General features: G+C 42.5%; 1 protein-coding gene across 1 annotated transcript in view; it reads left to right on the top strand.

Moving 5' to 3' along the window:
• Window positions 1-15,579, top strand: part of ABHD2 (abhydrolase domain containing 2, acylglycerol lipase) — a 34,229-nt gene extending 18,650 nt beyond the window's left edge. The window contains exons 4-11 of the mRNA XM_014886321.2: window positions 1,928-2,103; window positions 3,019-3,186; window positions 5,984-6,167; window positions 9,641-9,733; window positions 11,400-11,513; window positions 12,726-12,795; window positions 13,507-13,591; window positions 14,462-15,579. Coding sequence (XP_014741807.1) covers window positions 1,928-2,103; window positions 3,019-3,186; window positions 5,984-6,167; window positions 9,641-9,733; window positions 11,400-11,513; window positions 12,726-12,795; window positions 13,507-13,591; window positions 14,462-14,658 — 1,087 coding nt within the window. The 3' untranslated portion in view covers window positions 14,659-15,579. The remainder of the gene's footprint in view (window positions 1-1,927; window positions 2,104-3,018; window positions 3,187-5,983; window positions 6,168-9,640; window positions 9,734-11,399; window positions 11,514-12,725; window positions 12,796-13,506; window positions 13,592-14,461) is intronic.
• The last annotated feature ends 1,939 nt before the right edge of the window (window positions 15,580-17,518 follow it).

Raw genomic sequence — 17,518 nt, 5'->3', positions numbered from 1 at the left:
ACGTGTAGTTCTTGTGCAGCCTGGGTTAGTTTGACTGCCCCATCCCAATGGATATCTACCCTGAATTGTGAGAATGGACCCACTGCCTGCTTTCCACCTCTAGCAGCTATTGCAGAGGATGAGCTTGTCCAGCCTCTGGTACTGCTGGGAATCTGCACTGTGGTACATTGTGCCTGGCAAGACCCAGTGCAGAGATGCTGGGCTGACAGAAAAAGGAAGCTGTTCGTGGCCTTGCCTGGATCCTTTGAAAAGCTTTATAATTGAGTGATCAAATCCAGAATGCACTGAGGGCTGATTTATAAGGTTGTGAGCACCAGCTGGCAGCTTTTGCAGCCTTTATTTAAGCAATATCTGCTTCTCCAGAAATGTTTTGGATCTCTTTGGGAAGTGTACTTGCAAAACTGAGTGAAACTACACGTTGTGCTGCTTTGACTGTAAGAAGTGCCCCTCATAGATGAGGGAAAAGAATGGGGAGAAGGAGGGTGTACTGCTGCTCTTGTCTTGCTAAACAAGCCTATATAGTTTTTATTTGATAGGAAGTCTTTTTAAGGAGTGTGCGGGGGAAGAGGGAATTGCGGATATGACACATAAGAGCTGGCATGGGGGAAGGTCCAGCTGTATGAGTAGGTAGTGTCAGAGCACAAAGGTAGGGTTTCTGTCACATTCTGGTGGATTATGGGCTGAAGTAGTAAATTTGAGTCCTGAGCTGCTTGTTTTTTGTGAACAGGGAAAAACATGATCTGTGCTTCATATGCTCCCTAAAAGTCAAAGGGAATAATTGCAGGAAGCCCTAAACACAACAGGGAGGGAGTTGCTAATCCCTCAGGATCCAAGGTGAAATCAGAAGCTCTCAAGCTTCTTCTGCATACCCTGCTCTGTGCACCAGAGACCACAGTTCTTTAATTGGAAGTGTGTCCCTTGGGACTGCTGTTCTCCTCAACAATAAATCATTCATGTTTTCCTGTTCAGAGCTGATCTAACCCTTTTTTTTCAAGGCATTGGCTCAGTGTCCTTTGTCGAGTGACCAGGTGACTTGCCCACATGGTGGTGGTGCTAGGGCACAGTATGTTTCCTGTTAAACCACTTGCAGCTCTGCTTGTGCTAAAAAAATCTGATAACTAAGCCTTTAATACTTTCCAGCTCATGGCTGTGTTTCTCACAATCTTTTTTAGGGTCTGTTAGCCAGAAGAAGAGAGACAATCTGCTTTGTCACATACCTTTAATATACCCTTGATAAGCATAAGTAATTGGTAGACTCACCCCTCTTACTGAAAATTATTTGTTATTCAGTGGAGTTTGGTCAGTCTTGACTGATTCTCTTAACACTGTCCCAACTTTTACCTAATTCTGAAAGGCAAAAATCAATCTGTACTGTGCTCTTTGCTTAATTTAGTAAACCAATTGTGTAAAATGGTCCCAAGTAGCAAGTCTTGAGGCTTTCAATTTTCTAGAACTTGATGTGAATCCTGTTGTTTCTGCCACTGGCTTGTAGAGTCAAGTGCTTAGACAAGTTCATGTGGCTCAACCCAGGAGGCTTCAGTGTTTCAATTAAAACAGATTTACAGCACTCTACAGTTCTGGAGGTCACTTTGGTTGGTTGGCAACATGCAGTCCCAGTCTCACCAAGGCACAAGGCCTCTGTGTATTTAGTGAGAAGCATTTATTTCTCTAACAGCTCAATATAGGGAATGTCTGGGTTTTGGCTTCTGCTATTGTTATCAGTGCTGATTTTTCAGCTTTGAGAGTGTTTTGGTCTCTTCACTTGTGTAAGGCTGCAAAGATCACTGCTGCCAGCTCAGTCAGAGCAAAAACAGTTCCATATTTGTTACTATATTTGGGACTGGTGAGAGATTTGTTATGGGAGTGTTTGTGTTCTCAAGGGTTCATTAACACAGCAGGGGTAAGCAATTAAATTACTGCCTTTCAGGTACATTCCACCCCTCATCTGGGGAAAGAGTGGACATATCCAGACAGCTCTTTATGGAAAAATGGGGAGAGTGAGATCACCACATCCATATGGACTTCGCAAGTACCTCACGATGCCAGATGGAGCAACAGCCACCTTTGATCTCTTTGAGCCACGCTCTGAGCACTGCACTGGAGGTCAGTCCAACAGCTGCTGGCTGCATCTAGCTGCTAACCTTGATTCTGTGCTCTGGGGGACCGATGAGGATAGAGCCCATGGCTCCCATTTAGCCCTCAGAAAAAGCAGATTCCTTTTTTGAAACTGTCAGTGTTGAGATCTTCATGGTATGATGCTGCACTAGAAAAGTTACTGTTATCTTTATTGCTAAAGAGAATCTGAGCAGTGCTTTTCTAATGAGATAAAAATTCAGTGGCTAGAGCTGGTAATGTTGGAGCTTTGCACATGAGAGTTACAGTTAATTTGAAGTGCATATGATAATCCTGAATGTAATTTACTGTGCTTACTTGAATTACAGCAATTACTTTCTTGGTTGATGAAAAGATATCTTGTTAAACTAGTGAACAGTGTCAGCAGATCAAATATCATTAGATTAGCCACAAAGTAGATGATGGTTAATGTCAGCTGATCAGAATGTCTGTGCTTAGCAGGGCTTCATTTGGAACATCTGTATTACACCCAGCTCTAGAAGGGAAATGAGGGGGAAATAGCATAACCACTCTACTCGGAGTGCTGGGCCCCTCAGCTTCCACACACATCAGTCACAACAGACTGTCAGAAGGCAGAGGATGTGTAACATCAAAAGTGTCCTTCAGACAGACGAATGTACTCTTGGTCTGTAGGCAGTGCCTGGAGATCTGTTTGCACAGCTTTCCCTGAAGTTAAAAGCTGTTCACCTCCCACAGCATGAATTACTTTTTCACATCTGTAGCACTAGAGCTGCTGGTCTGTCCCATACAGGATTTTTGGCAGACTAGTAGGAATTCTAGCTTGCTTGTGGTAGGTGGTTTCCCACGGATCTGAAATGGAAGTCTTCTGACTCCCTTAATTTGCATGAAGTGACATTTACTTAACTTCCCTCTTTCTGAGCACAGATGATGTCACGATGGTGATCTGCCCAGGGATTGCTAACCACAGTGAGAAGCAGTACATCCGCACCTTTGTTGACTATGCCCAGAAAAATGGGTACAGATGTGCTGTCCTGAATCACTTGGGAGCCCTGCCAAACATTGAGCTCACTTCACCACGGATGTTCACCTATGGTAGGTACTTGGTGGGACCTGGGGAACTTATTTTCAAGCTCATGGAATTTCTAGGGATTGATCAGCCTCCTTCAGGGTAACAGAACTTCTCTACCTCAATGGAGGTAAAACGGTTTTGTACTGTTTCTTCAGAACTAAACTGAACTTAGATGGGAGGAAGAGAGGAGGCTAATACTAAATTCACTTTTGTCTCTTCTGCCAGATCTTACACATGCATTTTCATCAAGGAGGCAATTTTTTGTAAGAAAACTTTTTTGGGGGAAAAAAAACCCCTTTTGTGCCTACCCAGAGCCTGTCCTAATGACTTTAGAGATACTGGATTTGCCAGTTTCATGGAATGTGAAACAAACCTGTCTCTGAAGGATAAATGCCACTTCCTGAGGCTTTGTAAAATGCCACGTGAGAGGAGTTTGTACCAGCCTATCCAGAAAGTAAATTTATATCTTAGGAGGGACATGGGAAGATTTGCTCCTGGGTGTAACACAAGTCAACAACAGTTCAGGAAAATGACTGTAAAGCTACAGAAGTGGTAGTGCGTAACTGCCATGATTATGGCTCTCACCTTGAGTATAAGGAAGTCATTCTTAACCTAGAAATTAAAAGGAATAAATGATTTGAAACTGTGTCAAGGGTGACTCCAGCTAGTCTTAATTGCCCTTTTGGTGAGTAATGTGATCTTTGTAGAATGGGGCCTCTTTGCCTGTGACCTAATCTGCTTGTTCCTGAGCCCTCATCTCCCTCTTTTACTGTAAGTATCTAAAGGTACCCTGTCAACTGTGTATTTAGCAGCTTTGTGTTAGGTTTTATTTTTTTAAAGTTAGCTAAGCTACTGCTTAGATTTTTGGATTAACAGAATATTTATCTTGAGCAGTTAAACTGTCAAAACAGAAATACTGAGATGCCAAGTCTGGCAGGCAAATAGACTATAATGCTTTGTTGCTTGTTTTAGAATTATTAAATATAGTCTTCTTTGGGAAACACTTCAGGAATAGCAGATAGCCTCATTTGTAGTGAGGCCTTAGACTATAAGCTGCAAGACTACCATGTCTCAAACTAAATTTGTCCTGGTTAAAACATTTGCTGTTTTGATACAAGTTAAGAGTTTGCTTTCATAGAGCTCTACTTCAGGCCTTAGTGTGTTATTCTGTAGTGCATCTCTTGAGATATACCTTTCTGAGTCTTTTATAGCCTTGGAGAGGGCAAAGAATGCCTAGCACTTCCTTTGAATAAGACAGTAAATCATTTGGCAGACTTGCTTGTTAAGTAAAGTGCCAGCAAGTCCAGTAGACTTTACTCTGCCTCCTACCCAAATAACTCAGTGCCCTTTCAGATTTGCTGTCTTCCAGGCATACTTGTTGGGGAGCAAGTAGCCTAAATTTAGGATTTGCTGAATCCCAGCCTCTATATCAAGCTTGACCTGTTGTTTTTTTAGTTTTGGATTTCTGAGCTGCCCTGAAATGACAGAGGTCAAAGACTAAAGTATTTTGACTGCTGGCTTCTTCCAGAGGAAACCAGAGCAGTGCAGAATTTGTTTTCTTGCTCATTAAGAATGGGAACTTCCTTGTGAACAAACTCTGCTGAAACACTTAGCCAGGAGCTTGCTCTTCCACTGAACCAAACAAGCCCTAATGCTCAGAGTTTACTCTAGAGCTAGGTAAAGTTGGAGTCTGATGTCTGCTGAGGATGGTACAGCTGGGCTGGGGGCACGGTGAAGCAGTGTTAGGTTAGTACAGGGTGGAATTCTAGAATCCTAGGATTTATCTCCCTGGACAAGTCCCACAGGATAGAACTGAGTTTCTGACTCTGGACAGGAAGAAACATCTGGAGTTCTATTTCTGTTGTTCTTGTGATGCCTTCTGTGGTTTGCAGCCTTAAATCCAAAGGGAAGGTTAACAAGCTGCATAAACAGTTGATACCAGTGTACTAATGCCATCACTATTACAGCTGCTTCTCCTTTTCTCCTTTTCCCATGCTCACAAGCAGGAGAAAGAGTTATAGGTACTCAGATTGTTGTATGTGTTGAGGCCTTCAAGTCTGTCAAACAATTGGAGGATGCCAGCACTGCCAGAAACTGGATCCCTCAGTGCCTGCAGCCTGTGGGATGCGAGTGGGTGTTTGCTGACAGTGGAACAGATCTGTATAGAAACACTTAACTATTCTCTTGATGTGGGGATACCCATGTCTCTTTAGGGGAGCTGCAGTATCTTTACCTGTTCACTGGTTACAAAGGGTTGAATATCTCTGCTTAAACTCTTCTTGATTCCAGAGATCACCTGGAAACTTAGGCTCTGCAGCAGTCTGCTGGGAACTCTTCCTGACAAGACAGTCCTTTTTCCTCCCCGTGGCAGCGTAGGTTCAGGGATCCATGGTGGTCTTGCTAAAAACAAAGGAGCAAACTGCATTCCAAATACCCCACTTCACTTCAGAAGTGCCAAACTGCCTCAGGAAAGTAATGATGTGTACTATGCTTGCATAGTAGTGTCAAGCCCAGAGTTGCTGGACTTTGCCACTTAATGCTGTTTTGGAAAGGAAGAGTTTTGATTGTGATGTTAACTGTTACGATAATTTTTAAACAACTAAATTTCATCTTGCTTTGGCACTCTGTCAGAACTAAGCATGAGCTAAGCTCCACAGGACTTGCAGATGTATGAACATGTGAGAGTCAGAGCCCTTAAAACCTTAAGGCTATTGAAAAGTCAGAAAGGGTAAGAAACTGAATTCAAAGCATGCAACTGAAGCTTCAAGTGAGACTTTAAATATATTAGATTATGTTTTTTAACTTTGTTCTTCTCTTTAGGATGCACCTGGGAATTTGGTGCCATGGTGAATTACATCAAGAAGACCTACCCTCAGACCCAGCTGGTTGTTGTGGGCTTCAGCCTGGGTGGAAACATAGTGTGCAAATACCTGGGAGAGAGCCAGGCCAACCAGGAGCGAGTCCTGTGCTGTGTCAGCGTGTGCCAAGGGTACAGTGCACTGAGGTGGGTCTGGAGCCTTTTCCATGCTGCTCTCTTCTAGGAGTGCAGGAGTGGGCAGATCTTTGGAAGGGCAAGGTGAAGATGGGTGTTTCTCTTGCACTGAACTGGTCTGACAGACTGTGTAGGATGGTACCCTCCTGAAGGAGCACCTGCAGCTTTATTGATTTGCAAGCACAAGTGAACTTTGTCAGCAATGCAAACAGGTTTTGTGTACCTGGGGTACATGCTGGCAGCTTCTAGACTGTGCATGTGATGCTGTCTCATGGCTACAGTGTCCTAAGAGGAGGCATTCTCTTTGCAGTCCTGGTTTAATTAACCAGGCAGGCTGGGCAGCGTGACCAGCTGCTGAGCTGATGCCAGGTTTGCAAGCAATAGTTTGCACTGTCTCATCATTCTGAGAAATATCCCATGGTTCATAATAGCTTGTTTGGCTTAAGTGTGCGGTTTCATCTGGCAGCTCTTACCTGGGGAGACTGGAAGGACACAGCACAGTCTGTCAGTCTGTGCTCCCCTGTTAGTGTATGTCAGTGGAGCAGTGCTGTGGGCTGCTCAGGGGATGGAGAGGTGCTTGCAGCTGTATTATAGGAGTGGGGAAGGCAGAGGGGAAAAGTATTACAGCCCTAAAGTCTGAAAATATTAATGTCTCCCCACCTGGAAGCCAAGGCTGTGGCACTTTAGAAGCTGTGATGGCTTCACTTGCATGTACTGATGGAGGGTCCAGACACAGCACTGCTGCTCGAAAACTGGACTCAACTGATGTACTTGAACTTTTCCATGTATGCACAGCTAATGAAGATTAAAACACTCTAACTGGCTAAGCTGTTAAGTTTTTACTGTCTGTACATATGGACAATTACTAAGGTGTAGCTGACTCTGCAGTAATTTACCTGCAGTTTTGAGCCATGAGACTTCTTACAAGGCAAAAGGAACTGTTGAGACTCTGGTATTTGGGTCAAGATCATTTGGGCTGATATGAATGGTGGAACTGGCAGGTCTGTGAGGGGCTTGCTATGGAATTCAGCCTCACAGCCTGGTCAGGGCAGCTGGACCTCTTGATGCTGCTGATGATGCTCTGCCTGTGTAGGGACTGGTTTGTTTCAGCAGTCTAAAGATATCTTTTATGAATCAGGCTCATACAGGTAAAAGCAAAAAGCTTTTCTGGAAGCACTAAGATGTGAGTAAAAGTTTGATATGCATGTAAAATTCCAGCTATCTAATACCTTTTGAGGTCAGATGTGACTAGTGCTAAAAAAAGTGTATAATCTGCTGCTAGTTCACACCCTTAAAGTCTTAGCAGATGCTACAGGAACAGCTGTTCTGTTTTGTTTCAAGTAAAATGGTCTTAGCTGTCCTGGGCTTCTGGCATAGAGCACAGAACATCCTTTTGAAGCCAGCTCTTTAATTGCAACCATCAGACAGGGTTTGCAGGGATAATAGCTGGCTGAGGTCCACTTGGTTCATCTTCTACAATTATGCAATATTGTATTCCTGATCTCCAAAATGCTGTTGTGAGTAATGCTATTATGCTTGCATGGCAAGGACAACCTGATTAACAATTCTCCACTTGGATATTTATGTGGAAAAACAACTAGCTGGGTCTTTTTTTCCCCTGAGTTTAATGTACCCCATCGTGTGGACTGTGTGGATTATTGAGCTCTTGCCTCCACCTGCTGGGTAAACATCTCCTAGCAAACCTCCTGCCACAAAACATCTGCTCTGTATTGCCGGGCAGCCAGCAGGAAGGCTTTTCAGGTCTTGTCTCCCTAGTATCTGCATCTGCTCTAAGTGCTAATTAGTTGAAGAACCGGAGGAAAGCAACATCTACTGAGCAAGTGACAGGAGGAGGGAGGGCCTTGTTCCCTGGTTATAGAAGTGGGAGGGAGGAGGTCCAAAGTACCTTCAGGTAGAATGGTGAAGCCGTTGCCTTCCTGGGCTTAGTCTGGTGCATTAAAATATCTGGCTTCAACCTTCAGGGCTACATGGAAGTGGATTACTCTGGTAACATGACCAGTTAGGTTTTTTTAGTATTGGCTTGTCCAGCATTTATTACCCAAATAACTTTTGAAAAATGAAGGAAGAAAGTTTTAGTGAGCAAGGTGAACCAAGGATCAATAGGAGACTTTCCAGAGCAACAGCCCTACTAGGATCTGCCAGAAGAATGAGACTTAGTTTAATGAATTAACACAGAGTCTCGGGAATGTGTTCCCTGAGGCTAAACAGGGACAGGTCTCTTTATTCCTTAATCTCTGCCTGCATAGGCTTGATTCTGCTTCTTGTGGAATGCATCTTCACCATAGCTACAGTCTGCGGGGGAAGGGACCTCAGCTCTGAAACCTGGGCAGTCCTCAAAATTCTGGAAGCTACCTTTTTTAATGCTTACAGCTCTTCATATTAGGAGTACTGCTGTACACCCCAGGAACTGCAGGGAAATGTAGCAGCTTTAACTTCAAACATCTTCTAGTAACTTAATAGGTTTGCTTGGAAAACCTTTTGTGAAGAAAGAAATGTGCATTTTCTTATCTTCTTTCATTCCTCTCCCCTGACATAAATGTGGTAGGTATAGCCTGGCTAGACAAAAAGGTGTAATGGATTTTTCCTTTTTTAATCCATACTCTCCAGCATGGCTAATTACAAGAAAACAGCTTGTTCCTGCCTGGTAGGGGACTTGCAGGCTAGAGCTTGGAAGGTCATGCTAAATCTACAGTAGTTCTCATGGTATGTTAATGTTTAAGTGGTAGGAGAGCTTCAGTAGCTGAAACTGCTCCCAGCATTCTTCAGTCTTTCAGTAAACGATGTGTTCCCTCAGTAACAGCAAACCCTGCTAGGAGTAAAGCTCTAACCTGCCCATGACCCTGCATAGCAAAGGAGTGCTGGTATCTGGCAGAGCTCACACAACTCTGGATGGCTTAAATTCTGTTTTAACAGATAAGCTGTGAAGTGCTCTTCTGCTTTGAGAATAGGTAAAGACTTAAACTCAGATGCTACTTGCAGCTGCAAACTAGTATTTATTCCTACAGTTCCTGCCAATGAAATGAAATAATAGTATCTGTACATATTGGAAACATCTGCACAAATTATTTCCTCTGCAGAGCCGTATTACACAATAGACAACACTGTTGAGCAACAGGTTTTAGCCCTTTCCTTGAAAGTCTCATTATGTAAATTACATTCAACTTCTGTAAAGGGATGCTAAAATCCTCTTGTCAGTGTTGTGGATCTTGATTGATGGCTCTTAAATGCTCTGATCAAAACTACTAATTGCATTGTGCAAGATGAGACTGCAGATCTGTTTTCTGATACTGACAAACTTCGTCAAAGTGGAAGTAATTTCCTGGAAAAGGTTAAGCTGTGGCAGAGAAGGCCTGGAGGTTAGTTTACACAGCCCCCAGGCTGCCATAAGATGTTAACACTGTATTAATCTGATCTTTCAAGAGCCCCATTAACAGCTTTGTTTGTTCTTGCTGTGTTTTTTCTAGGGCACAGGAAACCTTTATGCAGTGGGATCATTGTAGAAGATTTTATAACTTCCTCATGGCAGACAACATGAAGAAGATCATCCTTTCTCACAGGTACCGCAGTACATCACTCACACTGACAGTATTGATTGGGTCAATTGCTATATTGGATTTGTCTGCCTGGTCCTTTAAAACAGGACTCATGAAAGGTTTAGAACAAGTTCCTTGGTAGATCTTTAGTTGAAGCAGCAGAGGTGAGCCCATGTCAATCTCATTATGCTGTAAAATAGACAAAGCAGCTTTGGTCATCTTGTTAGAAGAAAGACATTGTTGTCTTTTTGTGTTCTGTGGAAACTTGCTTAATGAATAAACAAGACATGCACAGGAAAGCATTGCAATTAGACTTCAAAGTGGAGTATTCTGCATCTGTTTCACTTCTAGCCAAAGAATTCCCTATTGAAGGAGCCTCTTGTTCTGCCACCTACCTGAGGTAGGACTAATCTTCAAGATGTGCTGTATGGAGTCGCTGCTTATGAAATAAGCAAATAGTCAAACCTGTAGCTCTGGCTTCTAGCTGTTCCTCTAGAAGAGCATGTAGCCAGCAAAACACTTAACATTGCTGTTCCTGGAGTGCAAGTGTACTGTAGGATCCTTGTGTTGCTGTTGCTGATCCGTGGCTCTTGCATAACAAAGAAATTAGTGTACTAAATAGGTATCATGCTCAATGTTGGTGTTTTCCCCATCAGAAGTTCTCTGGGTGGTACTTTCTAGGCAAGAAATACCTAATCTGTGTGTATTGGAAGTTCCCTGACTGAGGGGAAAGGAGGGCAATATCTTAAGACTTATTTCACTGAAAGAGCATGTGTCACTTCAGGCTTCTGGCTCTGTTTACACTCCTGTGTAGTATGAAACACTTGTAGGGAGTTAGCCAGTGTAGGATGATCCACATAATTCATTCCAAGTTTACAAATATTTAGACAACTTGAACAAATTTGACATATGAAGTTAGGTAAGCTCCCATTAAAAGGTACTTAAATTCTTAACTCAGAAAAAGCTGGTGGTGGGTTGAAGGGAAGTGTATTAAGTAAACATTTTCCATAATCACTTGTGCTCTACCTTGTCCAAATCAATACTAGCTTCCCTCCTGCTCTGCCCTGCAGCTGCCTCTCAAAGGGAATAAAAATCCTTTTCCAACTTGTGGCTTTTGTTCTATTTCTTAGGGAAGAAGTTTATTCTGGTAAAGAAACATATCCTCCCTTGAGGGCAATAACCAATTATGACAAGTGTCCATAGTAAATAGCTTTCTGCTAAGGTAATACCCTGAGTAATTTCTGTGTGTGAGGTAGCCTGAAGTCTGTGCTGGGGGGCCTTTAGAAGCAGATGGTGCAGGAGATGCTATGCCCAGCATTGCTGGTGCTCTCACCCAAACCACCCACAGGTTTGGTCTGAAGCCAGAGAACCCTCCCTCTAACATGTAACCTCTAGTCCAAACACCCTTAGTGCTCTCTGGTCTGGGAAGTTTCAAGAGGCCCCCTCATGCAGTTTTTCAGTAGATAAGGAAAACATTTTTTCCTGTGAGGAGGCTGCTAGGGTTTGTTATGTCTTGCTGCAAAGGTACATGGACAAATAAGCTGTTCTTGCTCCCAATGAAGCCTCATGTTTATGTAGCCCACTTTTAATCTTATCTTGTCAGATTTGGTAAACTCAGTTGTCCTTGAACAGGTCATGGTTTTGCTGCCCTTGTGTTATTTGGATGTAATTCTTGATGTCATTCTTCCAGGCAAGTTCTTTTTGGAGATAACAACATGAAGAAGCCACAGAGCCTGTCAGATGCTGATCTGGGCAGGCTCTACACAGCAACATCTCTTATGCAGATCGATGATAATGTTATGAGGTATGAAGGGCAATTCTCTGCTCCCCTATAGAATTCCAAATACCTTCTCTTCTCAGTGTTGCTCTTGCATGCCCCTTGCTGTGCTTGTAGGAGTCTGCTGAAATACAGTGAGCACAACTTCAAAATCTTACTTGCCTCCACATTAAAGAAAACTTAGCAGAGGGAAAATAAAAACAAGAAACAATTTACTGTTTACAGTCATAGCTTTTTAAAAATCATCTAAGAGGCATTTATTTATTGGTAGAACCTGAATCTGCAGCCTTCCCTAAGGTAGGAAGAGGCTAGCTCTGCTGCCAAGCTCTAGCAACAAAAAAGGGGAATGTGGAAAGCAGCTCAGAACTGCTCATGGATTTCCTTAACTCTTTCAAAAATCTTCTCCCTATAAAACACTGCTACTTTCTCAATGCGCAATAGGGCTGGCTGAGTTAATGCAACCTTTTTTATTTGTCATACTAACACCTAATTAAGTGCTCTGCTTTAATAAGCAGTAGCCTGTTACTGCCTGGACAACAACATAGCACTTCAAGGGGCAGTGTTCATACCATGGCATGTTTGTATCAGGCATTGACCCCTTTTCAAAATAATGCTGTAAAACGTTAGCTAAAAAGCTATGACACTTTTGGCAAACCAGGAGTATGGTTGGCTGCTTATAAAAAAACATTCCTTGGGAAATCTCCCTGCTTGTCTCCCATCCCTGAGGGCTTTCTAGTTTGGACTAATAGCTAATGTTGTCCCTTATATTAAGAAAAGGCACTTGAATATAGGCTTACTGAATTCTTTGTTTGGAATGGTGGGAAGGGATTTGGCCAAGTGGAACCACAATGAATTCTGGGAAACTTGTCCAGTAAGTTTGAGGTTTATAAGCTGTGCTGGGTTTGTATTTGAAAAGACTTTTAGGGAAAGATGAACAAGATCCTAACTTTTTCATCCACGTATACAATAAAGTGAAGTGGAGTGTTTTAAAAGAAACACCCTGAAGGCTGTTTGTCTTCAGTTTGCATGTTTGACTTTGACCTATGCTCTCAGAATGTTTGAGAAGGCACAAAAACCTTCAAGAATGCTGCTAAAGGGTTTTGCAGAGAGACTGGGTATTAAAAAAATTGTCTATGGAAACTGAGGCATCATTCCTGTTTCAATGTATGTATCCTAACTTAAAAATAGTAGTGACATGGCTGAAGCAGGTGACATTAATGTCAATCTACTCTATTTCAGGAAATTCCATGGCTACAGTTCACTGAAGGAGTACTATGAAAAGGAAAGTTGCCTGCAGTACTTGCACAAGGTAAGCTCTTGCAGCAGACTGCTCTTGCACTGGAGGGCAAATACTCTGTGATTTCTGTTGATACCTGCAGATATCTTAGCTGGGATTTTCAGAAATAATCAGGCACAGTATATTGGAGTGGGATTTCAGATCTTGCTACCTCTAATAACGGGGCTCAATTCTCTGGGCTCTTAAGGGCTTATAACTCTGGCAGGCAGTAGTACCCAAGAGGTGGAGATAAACATTCAGCTGAACTGCTCTGAGTATATGAGGATAAAGGGGGAAATGGGTGCCTGCACCTTCAAGGAAGAAAACTTACTGGATACTGTGGAAGAGACTCAGGACACTGACAGGCAGATGCTTGAGCAAAGTTTTGCCAAAGTGGAACTGAGATCAATTCCTTCTTCTACTGAACCAGAGAATGGAGATGTTCCAAGGGAGTTTCCTGGACTTTAACCAAGGTGTCCATAACAGAGCTGCCAGTGCAAATTTGTGCCTGATGTGCAAAGCAATGCAGAGAAAAAAAAAAAAGGGTGTAGTTATTTCAATTCTAAGAATAGGGAATCAATCTGTTTCTCTCTGCCTCTTTCTTACAATTGGGTTAGAGGAAAAAATTAACTCTGAAATATAAGATCTTGCACTAAACTGAGATACTTTTACAATTTGGTAGAGTGATATTTAAATACCACCCTCTTTGTTTTGTTTTTTCCATTTCCATGTTTCCTGATGCAGATTTGTGTTCCTCTTCTGTTGGTTAATGCTGCTGATGACCCTCTTGTCCATGAGAGTCTTCTATCAATTCCAAGAGCTCTTTCAGGTATGCTGAAATAGTCTCCTCAAGCTGTGCATATTTGTATATCTGTAGCTTGCTTTATCACATCATAATTCCTGATGTCAAAGCAGCTTGACTTGCCTCCTTACATCTGTAATGCTCTGGGAGGTGTGCTAAGCCTCTTTAAAGTCATCAATTGCTAGAACTAACAAGGCTAATCCTGAGCAGGAAGAACTTCAGTCCTTTCAGGCACCTGTTGTTGATAGCAGCAGGTTGCATTCTTGGATGAAAAAAGGTTTCATCACATCTCCACTGCTCACTGGGATTTAGTCGGAAGATGGGGGTGGTGGCGGTGGCAGTCTGGATGAAGCACAAATAAACACCCCCCTTTGAAATGGGGACAGTGGATGCATGGCTGTGTCACTTGGCATTGATCTGGGATCTCTCCCTTGAAAGGAGTTGAGCTGTCTGTCTTCAAATAAGCAAAAAGGTAAATTATCCTTAGAAGCTCAGAAGAGGGAGCTGCTGCTGCTTCATCAGATAAAGAGTGGGTGCACAGGGAGGGAAGCAGGGTTCATTCTTTTCCTGGTCAGGGGCTATGAGCAGAAAATTTATCCCCAACTGCTTTCAGACAGAAGCAAGCACAGAGGGCTTTTCACTGTCCATGCAATAAGATGGCTGATGCACTGTCAGAGCTTAGTGCAGCTTGATGCAAACAGTCCTAGTTCCAGTGGATGTGAGTTAAAGGTGCTCATTTGTTAAAAAAATGACCATTCTTACAGCAATACAGATATTACTGTTAGGGCCCAGCCAGCAGCACCTCTTGAGCAGGCTTTGCCCTGGCAACTCAAGATGCTTTTGTTCTCAGCTTGAAGATGTTAACCTTCTGGAACTTTCTACTTTCTTTTTTTACAGAGAAAAGAGAGAATGTCATGCACGTGCTGCCCCTTCATGGAGGCCACCTGGGATTTTTTGAGGGGTCTGTGCTATTCCCAGAACCCCTTACCTGGATGGATAAGCTCGTGGTACAGTATGCCAATGCCATCTGCCAGTGGGAGAAGACAAAGTCTCACTGCTCGGACTCTGAGCAGGCTGTGTCTGGCCAGGAGTAATGGACCCAAAGACTGGATCACTTCAGTATATCTCCCCCTTTGGGAACATCTTGTTCCCTCACCTGCTGCTTCAGGTTTCCATTCTCCTTAATATCCTATGACTGGAGTTTGATCACCATGTGTTTTTTCCAAAATGGAGTTAAAGCAGAGGTTAATATCTGGTCAGAGCCTCTCTGGATATCCAGTCACGTGGATTTGTAATTTACTGCTCTGCTTGAAGAATTGGGTTGCTGACTGTAGCTTGTTACAGGGCTACTGAGCTAAAGACTGCTTGCTTTAATATAGCAGACGTTTCACATGTGAAAATCTCTTTACCTGCTGGTCAAAAACTTGATCTGCAGCATTTGTTTAGGTGTAGATGATGGGATAACTGTAGCTCTGTTCTCTGTCTGGGTGCTGGAAAATCCCGGTACCAAGCCACAAGCCAGTGAGTGGTTCAGTCTGTAAGCCACTACAGTGTGGCTTGGAAAAAAGATGCTTGACTGCAAGTGTAGTGTTAGCTTTGCACCATCTCAAGGGAAACCTTTTAGTACCTAGGAATGCACTTGCACAAGTGAATCACTTTAAAAATATTCAACTTTTCCATGCTTGAGCTGTCAGTGAATTGAGGTGGCTTTATGCTGGGTCTCCAAGTAGAGAAAAGCTGCAGCCTGGTAATGCCAGTTAATGTTTCTATGTAAACATGTTCTCACTCCAGGACCTGATCAGTCACCTTCTTGTCATCTTTGCCTCTTTATAAATACTGTTATCTTTTTAGTACTGGATTCTTTGTTTGACCTGGGGCTTCTTAAAGCTGGCTCTGGCTTCCAAGTAGAAACCCATGATTAAGAGTTTGCAGGATTTTTTCTGTGTGCTCAATTTGTTTGAAAGAATATTTCATGGAGAGCTGTTGTACTCTGTTAGGGATTAATTGGTGGGGGGTAGGATGTATCTATTTAGATTTACTCCCCTTATGTCAGGGTAAATAATACCAAAATTCTTCCCATTAGCTTTCAGAGCATCAAGTGGGTTTGAGACATGTGACTTGCCTTACAGTTGATGTGGAACTGGATGTCTCCAGCCCTGTACAACTGAAATGACATCTTTGCATGGCTGACTACTTCCAGATCTGTGTAATGCTGTAGGATTGCTGGCTCCAGTAAGATACTGGGCTCTTTCTCACTAGAATTTCTTTTCCACAACCAGATATCCCTTTCTAGTTTGAATGTGCAAAGTGAAGTGTGAAAGCTGTTTGCAGGAAAGCTGGCTACTCACCTATACTTCTCCCTTAAGTGGCAGTTGTGGTCTGTGCCAAGACAGTTATTAAAGGAAAGTTGTCCCATGACAATCTGCAGACTGAAACTAGTGGTAAAAATATTTTTCTTCTTTACTGTTTGTTCTGTCAATGTTGTAGTGTCATTAATTCATCCTTAGGATTTTTTTTTATCACAGTATTAGTGAAGTTCTTTTTCTGTCACACTTCCCTCATCAGCACTTTATTGCTTTAGCCTTGGTCTATGTTCCAGGCACTTTAATTTATAGCTTAAGGGTGAAACAAGCTGCAAGACTTCAGTCTGGTAACAACAAACCAGGGGAACAAGCCTTCTGGATGTCCTATCCCTGAACTTCAGTAGGTTGAGTAGGTGGGGGTTTCATTTTTAATAAAGCAATAATTAACTATTGTAGCAAAGGTGCATTGTCATATCAGGAAATTCCTTTCATTTTGCCTTAGGCCAAACACCTTGGCCTGTGATCCACGATGAACTGTGGATATCTGCACATTCTCCTAGTTGGTAAATCTGGGCTTCTTTTTTTCTTCAAAGAGAAGATGAAACTAAGTAAAGCGACAGCAAGACTTGGCTGTTCTTGTGGCTGTTCCTTAAGAACTATTTTAGGGCATCAGTTAGCAAGGATATTCTTAGCTGATGGATATCTTGTCTCTGTTATGCTCTTATTCATACTGCATCACTAAAGTATGTCATAAAAGACATTTCAGTTTTTTTGCTTAAGTAGTGTTCATGTAATATTCATTGGGTATGACTTAAATATCTTCTCGCTTCAGCAGAAGTGGAGTGTAAACAACACATGTACACATCACATAGAGACAGTATAAATTTAGGTGTCTAAGTCTCCCAAAATGAGGTGAGCAACTGGGCAGTTCTCAAAGCAGCAGGAGCTGTAGCTTTGTCTAATCAAGTAGAGATTTTTCTTTAAACTTGGAGAGCCTTTCTGAGGAGTACTCCTTCCTGCCCCACAACCCAAGCCTTCATACTTCGGAAGTGCCAGTGCTGTGGACTTACTGAAACTCTCAACTACAGAAGTACCATGGGTACTGTCTTGCTCCTTTGCCCTGTTTTTGCACTTGAATCTAAAACTGTTCAAATCACTTGTGACTTGACTGAGTCTGGCTTCTTTGGGGAAGGACAACTTTTGTTGTGTCTTTTTAGTGCGAAGTTTCTGGAGCTTGAGGTTCAGCTTATTAAGCCTGTAGGTGGAAGCAATGTTAAAAAACTCTTCTCTCCATCTCAACAAATTTGATGCTTCTTTCAAAGCAAGACTTGTAGTCAGATTTGCAGCAGTCACTTAAATGTCTTGGGGAACTAGGAGAGAATTAAGCTGCAGTTCATGTAATCTAAAGACTTTTAAATTATGTATTTAATCTTGCTACTGACAATGATGGATAATTGATACCTAATGACACATGGGACTTTGTCTAGTCCTAATCTGAAGTACTCTTATCTCCCAAAATAAGGTGATACTAGTCTTGTTTTGTGGGTAGGTGGTCTTTATTTGGCCAGTGAACCCAGCCTTAAATGCAGTCTGAATTTTTCAGTCTTAGAGGTGAAGTCTTTTTCATCTCTTGTGGAAACACATGAGGCTG

Source organism: Sturnus vulgaris, chromosome 13 (genome assembly GCF_052056855.1).
Source record: "Sturnus vulgaris isolate bStuVul1 chromosome 13, bStuVul1.hap1, whole genome shotgun sequence".
NCBI classification, from domain to species: Eukaryota; Metazoa; Chordata; class Aves; order Passeriformes; family Sturnidae; genus Sturnus; species Sturnus vulgaris.
The sequence above is the reverse complement of the archived record's forward strand: the minus strand, read 5'-3'. Positions and strand labels throughout refer to the sequence as shown.